We start from the raw sequence: 13,047 nt of genomic DNA on the forward strand, positions 1-13,047 counted from the left end.
CAAATGAATTAGTAGAAAATATAGAGTTCCTTTTAAGTGTTTGCTGGAGTGAGAAAAACCGCCAAAACAAAAAAAGAGCAGAGAGTTTGTGGTTGCTTTGTGAGGCTTTTATTCACTCAGTTCCTGGTAAAGCGCTGCCTTTTCTGAAATACTCGTCCCCCATTGGCCAACCGATTTCAACCTGTTCCAGGCAGCTCTGAGCTGTTCTCAAACTCATCTTTTCACCATTGTTTTAGACTTTATTTCTGCTGTAAATCAACTAAGTTTAGTACATTTCCATACTACCTGTCAGACGTTTAAATTGATATTAGAGTTTAAAAGTTTAAAGTATCACTTTCTAACTTCACTATCATGTCAAAACATGGAAACTTCTGACAGAGGTAAGAACAACATGGACAAAGCTGAGTGCCGAAACTGAGGCTTCACAAGCAAATCAGCGACTTCGAAGGATTTCTCATTTACTATTTATGGTTCCTTTAAAGGTGTGTAGGAGAACCTGATTTTTTTTTTTACCTCGGTAAACATTTCCTTAACGAGTTTAAGGTCTCAATCAATAGCTTCATGAATGATGCAATACAATTTACAGATTATTGGTTGAGTTTTAGAGCATCAAAATGAGGACTTTTTCTAGTTGCCTCCTTGGTTGTTGGTACAAAGTAAAACCATACATCCAGACTTTTTATTCCAGACTTTTATTATAATTTTATTACCAGTGGAGACCAACAACCTTTCAGTTAAGATGTCATTCATTGGTTGTTCTCATTATTATCTGGATGTGCTACAACAGGAACATAAGTGCATAATTTTGTTACTTCCAGATGAGGACCAACAGCAGAGATCGTATTTCTCCAGTTTTAGCGTCTCTTCATTGGCTCCCTGTCAAATTCAGAATATAATATAAAATTCTTCTCCTCACATACAAATCTCTACTAAAACATTTTGCACTGTGGCACCATAACCTCACAGGACGCCATTTTGACCCTTCACATGCAGTCCGTCTGACAGCCACTAAGCACATATTACTGGGTCTTTATTCTGGGTAGTAAATCCTGACATTACCAAAGAGGACAGAACACAAAGAGCATCCAACCTGCCAAGTTTGAAAAGCTTCAGAGGACTGGATGTAAAAGGAAGAGCCTTTAACATAAAGAGAATCAGCAGTTTATTTATGAACCATGCATGTGTTTTATGTTCTACTATATAAGTTAATGAATATATAATAAAGCTTCTTCCCCCTTCTTGTTGAGGATTTTACTTCCTAACTACAGCTCGTCTTTACCTCCTTCAGTTTCCCTTGTTTCCTCTCTCCTCTTTTTTAAAATCCTGCCCTCTTCTTCCTTGTTTTCTCTTCTGTTAAAGCTTGTTTTCTCTGCCCCTTCCTCTCCTCAGTGGGCGGTCTCTGATCCGGACTCAGCCCACAGGGGGAGTGGTCTTGTGATGTAGCCGGGTTTGGAGCACCATCTCCCGGCCCACCTCCCAGCCTTGGCTCCCCGCGACCCTTCCTCGCCTCGCCGTTACTCCCAGCAGGGTTCTGTCGCCGCTCTCCCCGGTGGAAAAGATGGAGCTCCGGACGATCCTCCCCGCTTTCCTCTTCCTCTCCGCCGCCTGGCTGCAGTCAATGTCCGGCGCAGCGTCACGGAGAGGACCGAAAGTCACCGAGAAGGTGGGTGGTGATATTTGCCGCATTTATTTGCATTAAACTCAAACTCGCAGCGGCGTTCTCGCGTGTGCGCCGGCGGAGCGTGCGATATAGCACGGGAACACACGCAGGTTATCAAGGTATGTGTCTCGCGCCTTTGGAGGGAGACTTGTCTCGCTCCGCGGATTTGCAGATTCTTCCAGAACATGTGGGACAGCCCATCCACACACACACACACACACGCATGCCAGCTGTACACGTGTCCACTGAGATTATACTTATTGTGCTTTCCCTGCAGGCTGTCCGCATGAATAAACACAAATCGACTCTGACCGACACATGCACGGACTGTAAATATGCACATAACAGCACAGAAACAGCTGATTTTTACCCTGAAATCACGTTAAACTGAGATGAGAGGATGATTAGCATTAGTGAATTACAAATGATAATAAGAATATGCATCATCCGAGATGCTCCAGACCCCCAGGCAGCACAAGCCTCAGCTGTGGCGGTGGGAATCAGCTGTGGTTTCACTAAAAACCACAGTGAGAGGCTTGTTTTAGTGCACACACCGGCTCCGTTTCTGTTTTACGGGCCAAATTCTTTTACTTTTAAGTGTGTTATTTCTAAAGAAAAGCAAGCAAAGCAGAGTTGGAGGAAATGGATGCTTAACGAGTTAATATCACACTGATGGTGAATTCATGACAGCTGCTGTTTGGAGGTTTGAGGCACTTCAGCTTCAAAGCAGAGGAGTAACAGTCAGAATTAAAGGTTGGATGATGTACTTTTATTTAAGTCTGCATGAGGAAATGTGGAGTTTTATTCTTTGACTAAATAATCTAATTATCACACTCTGGTGGAACTTATAGAACTGCCACAGTTCTTCTTCTATGTTCATTAAGATCCAACCTTTATAAAAGAGGAGATATTCTGTCCCACAGTTTGAGTCTGAGAAAGTAAAAGGTTAAAGATGATTTAAACATTTTAAACGTTGTCATTGGTGTATAAATGCATGAAAGTAAGAATAATTTCTCCTGTTCCAGATCCAGTTGGTGTTTGAAGCAGAACATTTTGACCTAATGTTGGAGGTGTATTCGCCCTTAAACACGTTGATATTTTCTTGGGTCGGCCTCGATGCTGCTGGATGGCACAAACCTTTCTGCGAGTAAATAATCTGAAATTATAGCTTTGAGTCCCCCAAACTCCACCAGCCTCATTATAAATCATCTTGGTCCGACTCTCTGCCAGAACCCTCAGACATCACCTTCCACCAACACATAAAAAAGACGTATTTATCTCGTCTGGGCTGGATTATTGTTACCCACTCCTCTCTGGTGTCGGCCCAGAATCCCTCTCCTGTTTGCAACTGGTCCATAAAGCAGCATCTGGGCTTCTTACTGGTTCTAACAGAGATAGAATCCCTTAAACTCGGTCCCGGCTGCCCTGCACTTTATCTCTGTGTGCTTTGGGATTCATTTCAAGATTTTACTGATCACTTTTAAAATTTATATGGGCCTGGTCCCTGACTCCATATCAAAAACCTCACAGCAGAATCAGTGACTTCTTTTAAATCTCTTCTGAAAACCCATTTTTATAGATTGGCAAACCTTGTCCTTTCTCATAAATCTATTTATTTGGATTGTTTTTAATATCTTAAACTTTTATTTCCTGTTGTTTGTTTTTTTGTCTGATCTTTAACTTGTAATTCTTTGGCTCATAGTTTCCTTCACCTGATTATTATTATTATTGTATCTGGTGAATTTTGGGAGAAAACAATAATTGGTTGTAGATGGTAGCCTGTACACATCTATACCAGAGCTTTTCTTCCTTCTAATCTGCTATTTTTCAGGGGAAATATTGTACTCCACCTATTACTTCAGCTTTCACGTGTTTTCGTGTGTTTTTCCAGGTGTTTTTTGACATCACGGTGGCGGGTCATGAGGTGGGGCGCATCGTCATTGGTCTATTTGGAGAGGTCGTGCCCCTCACTGTGAATAACTTTGTCGCTCTGGCAACCGGGGAGGTAGGATGATAATTTATACAAAGAGGCATTCATGAATGCCTAAAATGATTCAGTCATTTATGTTCATGATTATAATAAGTGTCATATGTGTCTCTGCAGAAAGGTTACGGATACAAAGGGACGAAGTTTCACAGAGTCATCAAGGATTTTATGATCCAGGGAGGAGACTTTACAGCTGGAGATGGAACTGGAGGTAAGAGACAAATTCAGAAGCTCTGGTGATGTTCACTTTGAAGTAAGAAACATCTAAAAACTTCTCAGAACTCTCCCAAAATCCCTAGAAATTTTGTAGAATCCTCTTCTCCGCTGTCTATTTTTTAGTCAATAGACTCCAAGCACCCATTTATTTCTCCAAAACGCAGCAACCTGCTCATCTTCAGTCCTCACACTGTTGGTGTTGATCATGTTTGTTTGGTTTTAAACGGCCCTTTTATCTCATTTACATCAGCACAGAAATCTGTGCACTTTTAAACTCAATATTTTAGTTCCCACACGTCATTCATCTATCTATCTACCATCTTCTTATAGATTTTAAGAGATTATATCAAAAATTATTCCTGTCTGAAAGACACAATATTCATTTTGTGTCAAGGTCACAGCATCTATGGAACAACTTTTGCTGATGAAAACTTCAAACTGAAGCATCTTGGAGCTGGCTGGGTGAGCACACACACAAACACACACTTGTGTATAACACAATGTGTATAATTACGACTTATAAGGAATAATGAGCCAAATAATATGTTTAGAACAAAGACCGATTTTTCTCACTTCAGCTGGACGGGTGTTTAGCGTTACTAAAAAGTGAATTTAACATGTGATGACGTGATGTGTGAAATGGAGGATATTGTGTGTGTCTGTATGTATGAACCAGGTGAGTATGGCCAATGCTGGTCCAGACACCAACGGGTCTCAGTTCTTCATCCTGGCTACCAGAGCCCCGTGGCTGGATGGGAAGCACGTCGTTTTTGGCAAAGTCCTGGATGGGATGGTGGGTGGAACTTCAAACATGTTCCTAAAAGTTGCTGAATGTTGCTGAACAGGACAGAGATATAATCAACTCCGTAGGAACACAAAAACAACTTCAGACAGACACAAAATGACAGCCAGTACTTTAAAAATATTCATAATATGAACCCGACCAAAAACAGCCGCAAACACTCACAAAATGACACCACAGAAACGTTAAAACCATCATAAACACACTTAAAAGGACAATAATGCTTCACAAAATGATACCAAAGAGACACAGATACTCTGGAAATCCTCACAAAACTAACTCAAACACATACGAAATAGCACTAAAGACAAAAAGTGTCCCAAAAATGTGAGGCGAGTTATCTCTAATAGTTTGGATTCGCTCTTAAAAAAAGAGTTGGTGAAGCTATAACCTGTCTGTATTGTCTCTTGATTTTGTTGTGATGTGTGGTTTGATTCTCATAAACAAAAAATACATAAAATAATGTGCCGGCATCAGGAGAGACTCTTTGTTTAATAAGTCCTGCCACAGGTCAAACAACTAGATCTAATAGTAGTTTATATCATAAACATATTACCAAGGAAATGAAAATAACAAGACAAAGACAGTTTGCTTAAAGAGTTATATGAACTGAACTATGCACTATGGATAAATGATGCCCGTGTTCGTTATTGATAACTTGCTGCTTGAAACCTGAGCGTGAAGCCATGTATAACTTGCTTGTGTATCTCTGTTTGCAGTCTGTGGTTCACACCATTGAGCTCCAGGACACCAACGACAGAAACCTGCCCTACACCGAGTGTGTGATTGTCAACAGCGGCAGGATCCCCGTTAAAGACCCGTTTGTTGTGGAGGTGGAGGGCTGGTAAATGCCACGGGTGGATCGCTTTCTGGAGGAAGGATACAGGATTTAATTTTTATACACTGGTGATCAATCAGACGTCACATTTGCAGAGTGCAAAACTCACATTTTCACCTCATTAGCATTTTAACATGCTAATGCTAGCATATTAGACTGTTTATTTGGAAGGGCCAATACACAGTCTGAATTTAGGTTGTGATAGCTTAAAAATGTATAAAATAAATACATTTTACTTATACTTATATCAGATGATATCAAAGAATTACTTCATTCTCTGCTTAGCCAAGCAAGCTAACTCGATAAACAACATGCCAGAAAACAGAAAACATGTGAATAAACATGCTAACTATGAGCATGGTAACCTACTAACTGATGTTAGTTCACTAACATGCTCCAAAATTTAACGGTAGGGGCTAATTATCACGATAACATGATAACTTCCAGAAATTGTAAACATGTATGCTTCGGCTAACTCTGAGCTTGTTAATGCTAACTCATGCTAACAATTAGCAAAGCTGGATTAACTAGCTGAACGTGACTTCTTATTGATTGCTACTGTATGCAGATGCAATATAAGTTACACATTTTTTATTAAGTCATAACAAAAATCAAAACAGGAAACTGATAAAGTTGAAAAAGTGAGGTGCTACAGTCGTCTTTCTATGATCAGATAAAAATTGATGATCACTTAAACCACTGCATTTTTATGCTTAAAACACTTAAATCACTTGAAGATTCTGAATTTGTGATTTTTGCTTTGACATATGTAGCATGAGACACACCTACTGTCTAATTATCATTACAGCATAAAATCATATCAAAACCAGAAGACACTGGCAGATTGGTGCCAATTTGTGTGTTCAATTATCATCAGATTTACTGCGCTTCATGCTGTCGCTGCAACATGTGGACTCAGATAAGTCTCCATATTGAATTAGCTTTCCTCTATTGTCTATCCAGCATAAATCTATAAAACCTATATGCTTCTTTGGCGGCTGATGTACGTTGCTGCCTTTCATCTGGTCTCCAAAATCAACTGTAACTCACTTAATTCTTTATTTTCATAAAGTTTTGATTGGTTGTAACGTGTAAAATTGGACATAATATTTGTTACTATTTAGAATTACATTAATTTACAACCACAGCTTTGTGTCGTAGCTCCCACAGATACTGTATGTATAATTATATATCACACGTTTGCTTGAAAACATATTAACAGGCTAATTAAACTTTGATAAAAGAGGAAATCTAACGAAATCTTAGCACCCCAAGACACATAATACATAATATAACGAGCCCACTTCTGCTGGATGAGTAGCTGTCTTTAAGCTAGCACAGATACAAACATTATTTATCGCAATTTTTGTATCTACTCACGCCATAAGTAACAAAATTTCTTAACAATATGAGACGTTTATCTTGGTTTCACAGATCTATGATCCCCTGGTTTTTGTGCATGAGCGTCTCACATCAGGCAGCGACTCACATGCTAATGGTTTTTATACATTTGTACACATGCATATTTAATGGATGGTGCCAGTTAGCATCATCCCCAAAGAAATGCAACATATTGCTTAATCTACTGACATTTTTTAAAATGGTTTCTATCTTTTATTTCTTAGGATCAATGCTGTGAAATTAAACATGACATATATCACGGAAACTTGCACTTTCTGATGTAGCTCTCATTGCCAAATCTTTCTTTATTCGCCAAACTTCCAAACACTTTCTTATGCATTTTATCATGAAATATCAGGGTTTTAAAGCCTGTTTACATCTTATGCAAAAAAAAAAAAACTTTAGCAAGTGTCAAATGCAATTCCAGCACTTTGTTATGATGATTTTTATCATTTTATCACTGAAAATAAAGAGTTTGTGTTGGATTTGCATCATATCTTTGTGAAAAATACAAATCACATTCAATAAAAATGTTAAATAATTGTTAGTAATGTACTGATTATGTTCATGTTCGCTCTGTAAAGCTTTTAAATGTTTCTGTAGCTGCCTCTGACCTTGTTAGTTAACTCATTCCGACTGTTATGTTTTAACTCTTTCATGGTAGCTTTAAAATGTAGAAGATTAAGATTTTCCTTATATCACTGAAGTTTATGCATCTAAAACCTCTCTGACAAACATATCAGAATATTTGTTTTATTAATGGTCATTACCAGCAGAGGAAAGTGCCAACTGTTGTATTTTCTACAATAAATCTGCTGATGCAAAACAATCTGAGCCAATGTTCACTTGTTCTGGTGTTTAAAGGTGATTTTCAGTCAGTGCTGAATAAATCTGTATCGAGTTGATGTTAGACCAATTGTTCTGGTAAATTCTGTCTTACTTTAAGTACTGGTACATGGTGACAATAACTATCTGACGGCGATGGTTTTGAAGAGTCACTGATTACAGATACAAGGCAGACAAATCATTTGAAACTGGAGGAAGTCTTTCTAAAGTTGGATGATCCATCTGCCCTGACCTCCCGGATTTTATGGGTCTACAGTTCCAGTTCATCAGCTGACTTCCTTGTTATCTATTAGAGGGTTCCATCGCTTAAATGTTAACATCCTGTATTTGCAATAAAAGGCACCAAATGAAGATTACAGAGAGGTGTAATGCAGGTTACATTCTTACCAAAGATCATTCTTGATCTGGGCAATAATAATCCGACATTAATTTCTGACATGTCAGTAAAATGCACTGAGATGGAGCAGAACGAGCAGGAATGTTTCTTGTTTTTCCAGAACAAAATCAGATAATAAGGTGACATTTAGAGGGATTTCTATCAATATATTCCAAAGGAACTTTGGTACCAGGTTTTATTATTCCTGTAAATATCATTTTTACTGCTGTTCAAAACGTGGGGCAGAACTGAGAAGTGTTTCACTTCCACTGAATACAGCGTCTGAACTTAGAAGTCAATTCCCTGTTTGCTTTGAGCGTTTGAATACCTGCGCCCTCTGAATCTGATGTGCTAGAGACCAGCTGGCTCTCCTTTCTTTCTTTTGTACGCCAACTGCAGGCATCGGTAAGATGGATATCTCAAACATTTCAAACAGGTGATGGTGTCATAAGTGTTGTTAGTTTTCATATAGCCAAGACACAGCTGTCTATCCCAAGCTGAACTTGTTTGATCTGATCATAACAAACTTCTTTGAGAACCTCTGGAGTTGTTGGTGAGTGTTGTGCTTTTATCATTCACCAAATCTCAAGCTTGCTGATGTGCTTTTTGGCCAGAAAACACACTTAGCATTTTAATTAGCTCGCTATGTCCACGTTTCCTGCTCTAACTTTACTGCTTGTTTTAATAAATCTGTTAAAATGGAGAAAAAAAGGTATTTTAATGAGGAGAAAATATCCACACTGGAACCACTCCTCTCATCACCTGGTGAGCCTTCTTATACCTCGTTCACCATCCCAGCACTGTTTGCCTCATTCTATGGACCCCACCCTCTCTCATCCATCCATCCATCCATCCATCCATCCATCCATCCATCCATCCATCCATCCATCCGTCATCCATCCATCCATCCATCCAATCCTATAACTCCTCATTTTTATGATAACGCATTAGTTTCATGTCATATGGACAGCCCATTCTGATGTTAAACTGAGGCCTCCTGATTCTAAGTTGTGGGACATTTTTCACCCTTTTAAGATGGATTATGCTGGTCTTATTGAAGATGGACCCAGTTAATGTTTTCTCACATGAATATGGGAAATATTGGGGACCCGGGCAGCTCAGATTGTATCATGCTGGCCTGTGGCTCTCTGCTGCATGTCCTTTCCCCTCATCCATCCATCCATCCATCCATCCATCCATCCATCCTCCCCTATAACTCCTCATCCATCCATCCATCCATCCATCCTGTTCTTTTTTGATGTATCATTTGGGGGATCCTTCGTCGGCTCTCACCTCCTGAAATGGAACCCCCGCCCGACTCTTTATCTCTGCCTTCATTCAAGACACCAGATGAGCCCATCAGAAAACTTCAGCTCCATTTACTCCTTCCTCCACTCTCCCCGCTACTCTTTCTCGAACCTGTAAATTCACACAGTTGTGAAGTGGTCCTTGCTGTATGAGTTGTACAAATATGTCCACGACTCCTGCTTGTATGAGAAATTTATCCAGAAGTTCTCTTTGTTTTGGTGTAAATGAAGTATGATATCTTCAGTTTGTAATATGCAAGTTTATGAAAGTAAAACAGAGGAACTGGAACAACGCCTGCCGTCATTCGACGCTACTCTCAGACTTACAAACCTGCAGCAAACAATCTGAAAGCCTTTTACATTCTGACTTCATCCTGAATAATGCGCACACCTTTTTTAGCCTCTAATTTGAACCAGTAGAAGGTCTGCAGGCCGCCGCTGTTAAACGGTGTAATTATCGCTGGTAAAAGGTGAAGCTGCAGAGGCTGACAGCTGATCTCTCAGCGCTGACACAAAACTGCTGCTAATGAGAACTACAGCGGGTGATTTGTTTTCCCCTGTTCTACAACACACGCACGCACACAGATACAAACAGATAAACAGATACAAACACGCACACACGCGGGAGGAAAACATCACCGAACACAAAGGTCAGAGCAGAGCAGAAATCTCAGGAGGAAGACAGGAAGTCAACGGAAAACAGTGAAATATATCACAGCTGTCTGTAGACGCACCCCCCCTCTGTGAAAAGTCAGATCTTCACAGGTTAACAAAACAAGAAGAAATTATTTCACCACTGACACCTGTTCACTGAACAGCAGGTTTTGAAATCATCTGAAGGATTCTTGTTTTGTTTCCGTTCATTTTCACTAAAAGCTCCTTTTTCTGTCACTAGGATTCGACTCATGCTCCTGATATTAGACATTTTCTCTCCCTCAGAACATCTCCCAGCACTGAAAAGTATCTGTGGCCAAACATCTCATTTCTTTTGTGTTATGTTTCACATTAGATATTACCAACATTTCAGTGTTTCTGAAGCACTTTTGTCTTTTTCTGTCTAATATTTTGGCTTTAAACAAAGTTAACTGAATGGAAAAGTTGTAACATCTTAGGCCAGGAATATATTTGCTTTTTAACCACACATTCACGTGTGCTACTTGCTCCTTCATGGGTTCACATACTTGCTTATAAAACTACACGTTACCAGAGGATTCCACTAGGGGGCCGGATATCTGAGGCTGGAAGAAACACGAAATTGACGCAGTCCCTACTCCATTTCTTCAACATTTTTCCACAATGATACTGATTTCTCGCCAGCTGATTTTAGAGTGGTAAAGACACCTCATAAAGATACAGGTAATTGTGGACTTTCTCTACAAGCTTGTCCTAAAAACGTCACATATGACCCCACACTGCCCCTACTGGTCACCTACATATTGCAACTTGTGAGCACCACGCTCCAAACAAAGCAGCCATGATAAACGCGTATCCGTAGGCAATGATGCCTGATTCTGCTGTTTGTAATGTCTTATTCCCCTGACTGTCTGATATTACTGATGTGATTTAATTAATTTGCTATATTTGTGAATCTTTGTTTGATCTTTAAAGGAAAAAACTAATAACTGTACCTTTAATGTACATAAGGTAAACAAACGGATCTGTTCAGGGCTTTTTTAAATATTCTACTAAAGAAAATTGCAGGATAAGATTTATTGAAGAGTTTATATAGCTTGTTAAGTTAATCAGTCTCAATTGCTTCCACTTTTCTGTTAGTTTCTTCTATTATGTACTTATTTTTATTAATTTTAACAGCTTCATTGCTGATCTTTTTTAATTCCTTGTCTTCTCTTTTCTTCTGTAACACATGTAGTAAAAGTAGCCTCTGAATTAAAGGCTATGATTTTTGCTTTCTATAAGGTATATTGTGAATTGTTCTTTTAAAAGGTGGAGAGCGCAGCTGCAGCAACAACATCTGCAGGCCTTTTGGGGCCTGTTCCTGCACCTTTATTTCTCAGTGTTTTAAATGAACAAAAACTCTGTGAAATGAAGCACCAAAAGTTATGGGACAATGTGCAAATACTGCTGAGGGGCAGAGTCTCATGAAGAAAATAAAAAATGGAGCATAAATTAAGATTATAACCACTTATTGGACTGGATAGTGTAGGGTATCATTGCCACCTTCTGTGTGGGAGACCTGGGTTCAAATCCCCTGCATGAAAGGTATTACCTCCAGTAGGGGTCCTTAGGCAAGACCCCCTTACCCTATCTGCCTACTTGTAAGTTGCTTTGGATAAAAGTGTCTGCTAAATACATAAACATATTGGGTTATAATTAAAAAGACGTGGCACTACTGCTCTATCAAAGATGTTCAAATCAAATGAATATCTGTCCTGTGTGCCAGAACGTTTTGACCTGCAGGGTCATGTAAACTCCCTAAGAAATGTAATTTCTCTGTGTGAAACACCTCAGCTGACTCTGTTTTCCGGCTGTTGTTGTGTTATTTTTCCTCAGGACCACCAGGTGAGACGAACGGACACATGGACAAACTACCACCTTAAACATCCAGCACCTCCGCTCAGCACGCTGCGGAAAAACGCCTCTCCGTTTGTCAGCCGATATAACAAGACTGTCTGAACCCGGCCAAGCAGCAGAGCGCCGGAGATGGAGGGCAGAGAGGGTCTACGAGGGCGAGAGGGAAACAGAAAGAGATGGAGAGACTTGGGGAAAAGGAGAAGAGAGGGAAAGTGGTGGTAGGGTTTTAAATGGTCCGGAGGGATGCGTGTCGAGGAGGGGGAAGAGGAGAGGAATGAGGGGAGGCTCCCACAGCGACTGCTAGATGTTATATTGGGGATCTGTTAGTGGATCAATGAAAGAAGAAAGAAGGAGAGAAGAAGAGGGAGGGAGAGGCTGTGTGGAAGGATGACAGGCCTCATTACCACCAACCCTCAGACAGTGATGCCTCTGTGTGTGTGTGTGCTCATAAGTGTGTTTGCAGCCTTTTCGTGTACACAATGTTAGGCGTAAACTGTGTGTTTTCACATGCCCTCAGAAACCTATTTACATGCATGAGTGTGTGCGAATCTGCAATATAGTCCTCCCTTTTTTCTTTGTGTAACCGTGTGTGTTCGCTCCCCGTGGGCCTCGGAAAGAGAAGCTGAGGATGATGGGACAGAGTTGTTTAAAGGTCAGCAGCAAACACATCATCAGGCAGGGAGAGCTGCCCTGACAACTAACAGCTAACCTGCACAGAAACCAAACACTGCGCAGCTCATACACAACTGTACTTTTTCATACAATCAGTATTAATAGTGTTATGGTTTTCAGCCCTGGAGTTTCCAAAACCAGCCCACTTTTATTACCATGTGGAGGAAATTAAACAGACACACAACAACAGTTCTTACTATCCTGCAGTTCTGATCAGTAGAACTGTTTTACTGTCACTGTGAGGGAATTTCTGAGGCTTTATTTACTGCTGTCTCTTTGTCAGTGGATATGAAGATTTGCTTTCAGTTCACATTAACAAACGTGTTCTTAACTTAGGCTGCAGCCTATCCCAGGTGTCACTGGATTAAAGGCGGGGTACACCCTGGACGGGTCGCCAGTCCATCACAGAG

The 13,047-nt window shown here is 40.1% G+C and overlaps 1 protein-coding gene across 1 annotated transcript; it reads left to right on the plus strand.

Moving 5' to 3' along the window:
- Nucleotides 1–1,426: 1,426 nt before the first annotated feature.
- ppic (peptidylprolyl isomerase C) lies at nt 1,427–7,738 on the plus strand. Its single transcript, XM_072387262.1, has 6 exons — nt 1,427–1,663; nt 3,552–3,665; nt 3,765–3,858; nt 4,258–4,325; nt 4,540–4,656; nt 5,385–7,738. The coding sequence occupies exons 1-6, from the start codon at nt 1,559–1,561 to the stop codon at nt 5,511–5,513; spliced, it is 627 nt and encodes a 208-aa protein (XP_072243363.1). The 5' UTR covers nt 1,427–1,558; the 3' UTR covers nt 5,514–7,738.
- Nucleotides 7,739–13,047: the final 5,309 nt, after the last annotated feature.

This window comes from Leuresthes tenuis, unplaced genomic scaffold, assembly GCF_036924035.1.
Source record: "Leuresthes tenuis unplaced genomic scaffold, fLeuTen1.0.hap1 SCAF_6, whole genome shotgun sequence".
Taxonomy (NCBI): Eukaryota; Metazoa; Chordata; class Actinopteri; order Atheriniformes; family Atherinopsidae; genus Leuresthes; species Leuresthes tenuis.

What these genes read in the sequence shown, in the direction of transcription:
- ppic (XM_072387262.1), top strand. Translation starts at nt 1,559, where the DNA reads ATGGAGCTCCGGACGATCCTCCCCGCTTTCCTCTTCCTCTCCGCCGCC. An exon ending in AGCTGGAGATGGAACTGGAG is followed by an intron (nt 3,859 to 4,257) that starts GTAAGAGACAAA and finishes TTTTGTGTCAAG; the next exon opens with GTCACAGCATCTATGGAACA. An exon ending in AGCATCTTGGAGCTGGCTGG is followed by an intron (nt 4,326 to 4,539) that starts GTGAGCACACAC and finishes TGTATGAACCAG; the next exon opens with GTGAGTATGGCCAATGCTGG.